Here is an 8,971-nt window from a genome sequence, read left to right as displayed (position 1 = left end):
AGGCTAATTCTCGCACCTGGACTAGCCCATTTCTAATGATGTTTGTAAGCACCCCAAGGTGCGCTTACCGGGAAGATTCTAGCCTACATCCATCTTCATCGCGTGTGCCTCAGAGAGCAGAGCTATCGCGTCTACCCGGGAGAGCTGAGCATGGCGTCTGTGATCCGGAGAGCAGAGTCTCTCCGGGAGCAGAGCAGAGTCTGTCCTCACTTCCTCTTCCGCCCAGAATTCTATTCTGTTTACTCCTCCCATCTATGTTCTAAGCTGAGGGCCAGCCAAGCAGTTTCTTTTATTGCTCAGCCAATGAAATCAACAGATTGATATATGACACTCCCACATCAGATTTATACATAAATAATATGGTAGAAATATAGACACAGTGTGCATAAGCTGCATGCCTTTAACATATGCAGAGAAATAAATGATAGGCTGTGTGATTTCCCAAGTAGAAGAGATAATTTTAACTGGAGAGTACTGGGAATCTCAACACCCCCTAAGAACAGGCAGAGTCACAATTGTTAGCTGAATTCCAGTATTCCCCTGCTACCAGTATCAGTGTAGACAGATTGTGTGTGTATGTGTGTGTGTGTGTGTGTGTGTGTGTGTGCGTGCGTGCGTGCATGCGTGTGTGGTGTGTAAGAGACTGGTGTTCACAAGATTCCTCATGTTGAACTTCTGGTCTCAAGCAGTCAGGCGCATAACACCACACATCACTTGATGAAGAATCTTTATGCTGCAAACCTATTTCCAGGGGTGGAAGAGAATTAAAACGAGGGGGAATTATTTCAAATTTTCTATCATTAAAACTATTTTAGAACAGAAGACAAACTAAATTGGGCCTCTTAAGACTGTACTAAGATATAAACATTTTTTCCTGCGGCTTCCCCCAAAGATGGCAATTAGATATGGTGTCTGGTTTTAAACATAAAGGTTGCCATGATGAGGAAATTCTGAAGATTCAGGATATTTCCAGATTGGATTTTACCAAGCGAGTCTCCAAGACTTGAAACAACATATCGTAGCGGTGCCTACTTCTGGTCAGTTGTGTCTTAACTCGTGAACCCACGACAGTGCTCGCAACTTCTACTCACGTTTTGTGTTTTGAAAACTTACAGGAAAACTGGTAGATTTTCTACACCAACTTTTAAGCACTGATTCCATATTATTTATGTGAAAGTCATTGGCAGCATTTTTCCCAAAGCCAGTTTCACGGTTAGTCACCCTCCGAATTTAGGCAATGCTGAAAGGTTTAGCCTTATACTTTGCCATGTGCTGTTTTCCAGAACATAACAACTTATCAGTTCCTGCTTGATTGATGTGTACAAATGGCTCTAAGGCAACACTGGTCACCCCTGGGGTCACACTACACAAACAGCTTGACTTTAGTAGTTAATTAATGCGTTTGTCATGACAACATGTCAGTTTGTTGTTTTTTTTTATAGGAAATATTTAAGTGGCAACTCCCCAAAGTCATATATATATATATATATATTTGCTACTCTGGCATCAAACAAACCTCTCTTGGCTCCAGTTGTCACCATGAACGTTGTCCCGATACTTGCTTATGACCATTCTTGACTGCTTTTTGTCTTTCTTGGCATCGGTTAAGTAGCTATTCTTTGCATTTGCACTGTGGCGTTTCCCTCTTTCTTCTGAAGGCTTCACCAACTTCATGCGTAGTCCTGCTTGTGACGTGTTTAACCCTTTGCACCACGAAGTGTACCAGGACATGGACCAGCCCCTCTGCAACTACTACATTGCTTCGTCTCACAACACATACCTGACGGGGGACCAGCTCCTTTCTCAGTCCAAGGTGGATATGTACGCACGGGTACTACAAGAGGGCTGTCGGTGTGTGGAAGGTAAGTGGAGTTCGTCTGAATATGGTTAATAGGCCATTTAAATAATAGAGGCCAAAAGGCTTCTTCTATAAGAATTACATATATTTGTTCATTATAAAGTCATTCTCCTACTTGTCTCCTTATTTTCAATCGAGAGAGAGAGAGAGAGAGAGAAAGAGAGAGAGAGAGAGAGAGAGAGAGAGAAATGTGCCAATATTTGGGAAACATACACTGAATTGTTGAAAAAAAAATCAAAGTAACAATCTCCCTAAAAAGATGTTTTAAAATATAAAACAGCAAATGTCGTTTCAGGCAATCTTTTATTTTGTTCAGACCTCATGGTCCACATTTATTAAATTGCTCATCAGTTTCAGTGGTGAGGACACAGATATAAGAAAGATGTGGTATTTGACTTTGAAGAGCTCACAGATTGTGTGCAAGCACGTACATAGAAATGGGGTATGATATGAGGATTCTGTTGGCTGAGTCACAGACATGGTATAGGAATGTCAGTATAGGCAAACAGAGTGTGAGGTGAAATTTAAGTAATCAAGCAGAGTTGGGTCAGGCATAATGGTTTAGGTTCAGATTTTTATTTGGGGGGGATGTGTGTGGCTAGTGAAGGAATTCTTCCCCTTTGGCTTATGCTTGCTGCTTGAAGGGACCAGATCATCATGATGGGGAAGGCGAGGCGTGAGCATGAGGAGGCTGAACACATTGCATCCACAGTCAGGAAACAGAGAGAGAGGAGTGCTGGCTGGTCAGCAGGCTTCCTCATTTCTTCCCATTTTTATTCAGTTCGGCTCCAAGCTCATGGGATGGCGTCGTCCATGTTTGAGCGGGTCCTTTGTCCTCAGTTCAACTTCTCTTTATCTTCATCTTGCAATAGGAAACACACTCATTCTTTTAAGGGTCTCCAAAGTCTTCATAATCGATACTATTTAAGGTTCGCTTTCTTCTGAGACTCAGTGACTCACCACTGTGAGCCTCCTGTAAAATCTAAAAAAACAATACAATGGCCCAGAGAACATAACCATTTCCAAAGTGGAGGAATGGGGGCCTAGTCCAGAAAGATCCCCCCAAAGCAACCCTGAATCCACCAGGGTAAGCACCAAGCCCTGCATAGCTCCATCCAGCATTTGGAGCTGTTGGTCGCATTATCTAGATTCACACAAGCTTGAGAAGTCCTTTCTGCAAGCTCTGCTGCCTAGTGTACCTATGGTTTCTCTCTTGAGCTTGCTTAACTCTGGGAACATCTTAAATCTCTGGCATCTCCAATACCTGTAATCTTCCTTGCAACTTAGGCCTGCCTTCATGTCTTCACAGTTTATTCAGGAGCCCCGTTTAGGGAACCCTACTGTGCCACAAGGTGCCTGACCTCAAGCTTCTAGCCCACAGCCTCTGGAAACACTTCTACAAGCTGTTTCCAGAGGCCTCCGAGTCAGGTGCATCCAATCAGTGTTCATACCAGTTTTCTCTTCTGGTTACTTTCCTCATCACTCTGACCAAATATTTGATAAGAAGCACCTTAAGGGGGAAAGAAGTTTATCTCTCCGAGCTCTGAGGTTTGTGGGTGCAGATGAGAAAGCACTGAGAGCAACCTAAGGTCGTGGTGGCAGTAACCTAAGGGTACTGGCTTTCACCCCATGTATCACAAGGCAGAGAAAAGGGAAGGTGGAGCCCTAAATAAGGGTTTAATAGCCCGCAGGTGTAGGGCCCAGCTTATAGTTTAGACAGTGCTGTGTAGGTGTAGCTTGACCCACCCCGTGGAATGTCTGTTTGTAGAGGAAGAGGGAAAGTGGGAACTGATCCAAGAGAGTGGCGGAACACCTATTATTGTTTAGAGGGAGAATTAAAAATATTGGAATAGTCTGGCCTGATTGTGCAAGCCTCTTAGCCACAGCTGCTTGGGGGGGCTGAGGTTGAAAGTTCTCAAGTGCAAGGCCCTTGAGATAACCACAGGATAACCCAGTGAGACCCTGTTTCAAAATAAAAATGGGAAAGAGGATGGGTGATATTAGCTGCAATGGTGGAGTTTGTGCATTGGGTTCTAGACTCCATCTCCAGTACTGTAAACAGCGACTAAATGGTGAAGAGATAAACCCGAGAGAGCTCAGTGAGAGAACTGAAGGGTGGAAGGGATGAAGAAGAAGCTAGAGAGGATGATGGTGCTGATCTATGCTGATGGAAATCCAGTGGGCAGGGCAGAAGAGAAGTGTAATTCTACCTGCCAAGTTGAGAGTGATTTTTTAAAACATTTAAACCCCTGTCTTTCTCTGTCATTTGGATAACAATATCTGAACTTAACAGAAGAATCCAGAATGATAAATGTTTCATAAGTCTCTATGGATACGGTAGTTAAAATCAAATATAGACAGGCAAATTGGTGGGCTGATGGCTGGATATCTTTCTTATGAGACAATTTGATGCATTAGGTGTTTGAGCTATTTATATATAAAAACAATCTTACTTCAAAGTGGTTCTGTAGACTTGTTTTATTTTATGACAATTTTTTTTACAATAGTTGCAAGACAACGTATTGACATTATAATGACTAAGTCAGGTGATTTAATAGCTGAACATTCGAAACGCTCAAAGTGGGGGCTGGAGAGATGGCTCAGTGGTTAAGAGCATTGCCTGCTCTTCCGAAGGTCCTGAGTTCAATTCCCGGCAACCACATGGTGGCTCACAACCATCTGTAATGAGGTCTGGTGCCCTCTTCTGGCCTGCAGACATACACACGGACAGAATATTGTATACATAATAAATAAATATTTAAAAAAAATGCTCAAAGTAATAACGCGGAGAAAAAAACCTTCTAAGTATCAGGTCTTGAAGTGGCATTCCGCTCTCAACTATCCATCCTCTTGGTCACTTAACCCTCAGTAATTTTCAGTGTTTGATATCATAGCCATGTCCTGTGCACCTAGCCTCACTGCATTCATGCTGATGGTGGCCGCTCATTTTAAATGCCAACATTTCTTTGGAGGCCAAGTATGAAAATGACATTCAGCGATTTCATGGAGTAACTGTCCACTCTAGACACCACTGTGACCTGCTGCTGTCTCCTTTTTGCACTTTCTTTTACTTCTCTCGCCCCTCAGAACCAAGTCGTCTCTATTTCTGCTTACCTGTCCACAATCGGTATCCCAATTGCGGACACTAAAATCAAGGCAACTTAAGAAAGAAGAATTTATTGGGACCTATAATTTCAGAAGGTTAGTTAGGGTCCATGACTATCATGACAAGGAAGTGTGGTGGCAGGAAGGCATATTACTGGAGTGCATGGCTGAGAGCTTACATCTTGATACAGAACCAGTGTAGAGAGGAGCTAACTGCGGGTGGCATGAGATTCGGAAATCGCAAAGCCTGCCCCCAGTAACACTTATCCTCAAACAAGACCACGTCCCCTGATCCTTCAACAGTTCAGCAACTGTGGACCAGGCACTCATGAGCCTATGAGGATATTCTCATCCAAACCACACTCTTTGAGCTTGATTGTATTCCCATGTTCATTTTCATATACTGAACCAAAACTTTTAATCCTCCAGCTCTGGCTGGATATGAAAAAGGAAAGCTACCCCTCTATGTCAGTTTCTGATGAGGGATGTATAGTTTTTGTTGTGTTAGCCCTTTCAAAATGAATGGGAGATTTTAGACATTTTTGGATGTCTATTGATGGATGAATGTGGACCGTCCCTATTTCCTTTCTATTTGACAGTCACCAAAGAATCATTTCAAGACTAAAGGCCACCTGCCCCGGATATTAATACAGTCTGGAATACATCCTGGCACAGAATGTTGTTTATTCTTTGCCTTTCTGTTTGTTTTGAGGTAGGGCCTTCTATCATAGCCTGGGTTGGTGTAAGGACTCAGTGTGTAGCTCAGATTGGCCTTGGACTCATTGTAGCCTTCCTTTCTACCTCAGCCTCGACAGAGCACTGCAGACCACACTGGGCTTCGTGGTGCAGTTTTCCTTTCTCAGTCGTTCTCCACTAGCTTATGCCCATAAATGTCAATCTTTGACTTGAAATTCTTCTTCTTAGAATAAAGTATAATCAAACAGTAAAAGTATAACCGAACTACTGTTTCTAGAAAGGCTTTGTGAAGAAGAATATTTATACCCACCTGGGGAATGTGGCCAGCTTTGTACTTAAATCATTTTCTTTTTGGAAGCTTTGGTTAGCATATTGAACTTCAGTCTACTATGGAAAGAAAAATGGGTGCTACTCAGTTTTGTAGACTGGTCTTGGTTGATAGTTTTCCATATGTCTCATTTAAGCCCTCAGCACCAGGAGGAATGGATTAAGTTCCAAGAGGAAACTTCAACACAGGCTTGGGTAGATGACTGAAGTTTCTATAGCTTGCAAGCTGGAGACTCAATCTAGTATTCTAGTACTGTACCATTTCTGACCTGCCTGTGAGGGACTGAATACAGACTAGCAGATTCCACGAGAATGACTAGACACAGTGGAAGCCTAGCACTGAAAGGGGGGACTTACTTCCTTCATGTTTAAGCCTAGCACTCCAATAGTTACTTGTCTCTGAAGGCTCAAAACCTGGTCACACAATCTCTCAGTCTTCCAGCAATTTCTTTTTATCATATAACCTGAAGTTCTTAGTTAACATTTGTAACTTGGGCATGGAGACACCCGGTCTTTATGTGCCAGTGGCACTCACCTGCCTTAGTACATATGGACCTGGCCCAGAAAGAATCTGATCCTGGAATGTAGCAGGTCATAGACAGAGATGCTGAGATCTACAGATATTTTTCTTAGCCAGCTTCTGCTGGGGACGATACTTTACAGTGGAGAATGATGATTATATGGACTGTTTTATAAAGTATTGTGACCCGAGAGTCTACCTTCTTTCATCTGTCTGCTTTGATGATGTGGGTTTCTATATTCACTAGTTCAGCTGCGATAATGTTCTCCTTCAGGGTGTGTATTGGCAAGGCCTTGAATTCCCTGAGATCTGCCTGACTCTGCTAGGATTTGTGCACCACCACCGCCTGGCTATTAGAGTATGTCTGTTTTGCCAATACCCCCAGCACTGTGTTAACCTTATGAAACTTCCCTTGAATCTGGCTGTCAGGACCTCAGTGCTATTTGGGCATGTTGTTATCCTCAATTAACAGAAACTCAGTGAATTCAGATATAAAATATTAGAAATAATCATGTCAGTTGTTGATAGTCTGCCTGTGATTTAAATATTAGCAAAAGAACACTGTGTCATTGCCTATGTAGGCTAAAGCATGTTGATATGATGGGCAAATCAGGCATCAATGTGCTTTTTATATTTTGCATTGTTTCTTTGGAAGGTATTAATATATTATCTGCTGTATCATTTCTCCTCTAAAATGGGACTGTGAGTGAGGCAATAGGTGTTGAAATTACACACAGTCATGCACTGCTTGATGGTGGTGATACAGTCTAGGGAATGTGTCAGGCAATTTTGCCAAATACCAGAATGCACTTACACAAATCTAAGTGGTGCGGATCAGTCCAATATGACTCCTTAATGCGATCAAGGGACACAGTAAACATGATCTGTTTAAAGCCGTTGCCTATGGAAAATAGCATATTGTTTTCTAATAAACTTTTTTTTTAATAAATTGAAAGCGTGTACTCTGAAATAATATACAAAGCATGGCATGGTTATTCATTGTCATTACCAACCATTAGGTACTGGACAGAATTGTACATGCTATGCTCTGTACACCGTAAAGTACAGTATATCTGTTTTCATCAGTAATACCATTAACGTGTGAGGGATTTCTTACGCTAAGGCATCACTACAGGATGCTGTCTTACAAAAATTTAGAAATGTTCACTTTAGGCTGGGAATGACAGTGTACCCCTTGAATCCTTGGACTTGGGAAGCAGAGGCAGGCAGATCTCTGTAAGTTCAGTGCCAGCCTGTACTACATATTGAAACTCTGCCTAAGTAAATAAGTAAATAAATAATAAAAAGAAAGAGATGTTTATTTCAGGGTGGAGAGATGGCTCAGTGGTTATAGTCACTTTCTGCTCTGATAGAGGACCAGCCAGTGTTTAAGTGTATGGTGGGCTCGGGTCTTTTATTAATTAAGCTTCAACAGCAAAGAACTGGTAAATTAGAGTAAGAAAGCTAAATTGGGATTAGTTGGTTGCATTTAAGGAATGGGCTCACACAGTTGTGAGGTGAGCAAGTCCGAACTCTGTAGATGAACTAACCCCTAGCCAGAGACCTTGGTTAAAGGTGATATTTCAGTTGCATGAGCTCAAAGCAGGCTCAGGCAAAACTCATGTGTCCTAGTTGCTTTCTGTTGCTATGATGAGATGCAAATTGATCTGTCCAATTTATTTTAGTTAATAAAGAATTTTTTAGAAGACTATATTCCCAAGAAAAACCTTGATAAATGTGAGTTTACTTGTGAGCATGATGTCTTTGTGAACTATAAACACTCAAAACAAGCAAACACACACATCCATACCCCCCACCCCCCATCATTTCTCATCTTTAACTCTTTATTCTGTTTATTCTGGTAAGTATGCCAGAATGTTCAATTCTCTGTCTTTACATCATTGTCATAATTGTAGTATGGGATAAGTCCTAGTAATATAATCACAAATGTTTCCGGTATTTCCAGAGATATTAAGAAACCAGACTTTATATTGTTGATGTGACTTTGGTTTTGGCAGTTGACTGTTGGGATGGCCCAGATGGAGAGCCAGTGGTCCACCATGGTTATACTCTCACTTCCAAAATTCTCTTCAGAGATGTGGTGGAGACCATCAACAAGCATGCCTTCGTGAAAAACGAGTAAGTACAGCAACACCCAGGAGCTAAAGCTCCACCCCTTTGCCTGGGAGCTCAGCCCAAGTTAAAGCAGCTACACTCTTCCTTGGACCCCTTTCCTTCATTTATACTGCCCTGACTCCCTTTCTTCTCCCCAGCAGAGATTGGGAACAAGTACAATGGCTTCCAAGTTTATGGACTCCTGGGACCCACTTGATCCCATTCTTTCTCATCCTGTCTCCTAGTCAATATCCTAGCAAGGAATGACTTTCAAATTTTTCTAAACTAATACATCTTGGAAACAAAGTATTATACATAATAGGTTTTTAATATTTTTGAGGCTTCATTTT

At 41.9% G+C, this 8,971-nt stretch overlaps 1 protein-coding gene across 8 annotated transcripts in view; it reads left to right on the top strand.

Annotated features, from left to right (window-relative positions):
- Positions 1 to 8,971, top strand: part of Plch1 (phospholipase C eta 1) — a 180,561-nt gene that overhangs the window by 125,661 nt on the left and 45,929 nt on the right. For all 8 annotated transcript variants that reach the window (XM_050147559.1, XM_050147557.1, XM_050147558.1 and 5 more), the window contains exons 8-9: positions 1,659 to 1,862; positions 8,525 to 8,645. In XM_050147559.1, coding sequence (XP_050003516.1) covers positions 1,659 to 1,862; positions 8,525 to 8,645 — 325 coding nt within the window. The remainder of the gene's footprint in view (positions 1 to 1,658; positions 1,863 to 8,524; positions 8,646 to 8,971) is intronic.

Source organism: Alexandromys fortis, unplaced genomic scaffold (genome assembly GCF_014885135.2).
Source record: "Alexandromys fortis isolate MF-2015 unplaced genomic scaffold, M_Fortis_MF-2015_v1.1 scaffold_53, whole genome shotgun sequence".
NCBI lineage: Eukaryota > Metazoa > Chordata > Mammalia > Rodentia > Cricetidae > Alexandromys > Alexandromys fortis.
The sequence above is the reverse complement of the archived record's forward strand: the minus strand, read 5'-3'. Positions and strand labels throughout refer to the sequence as shown.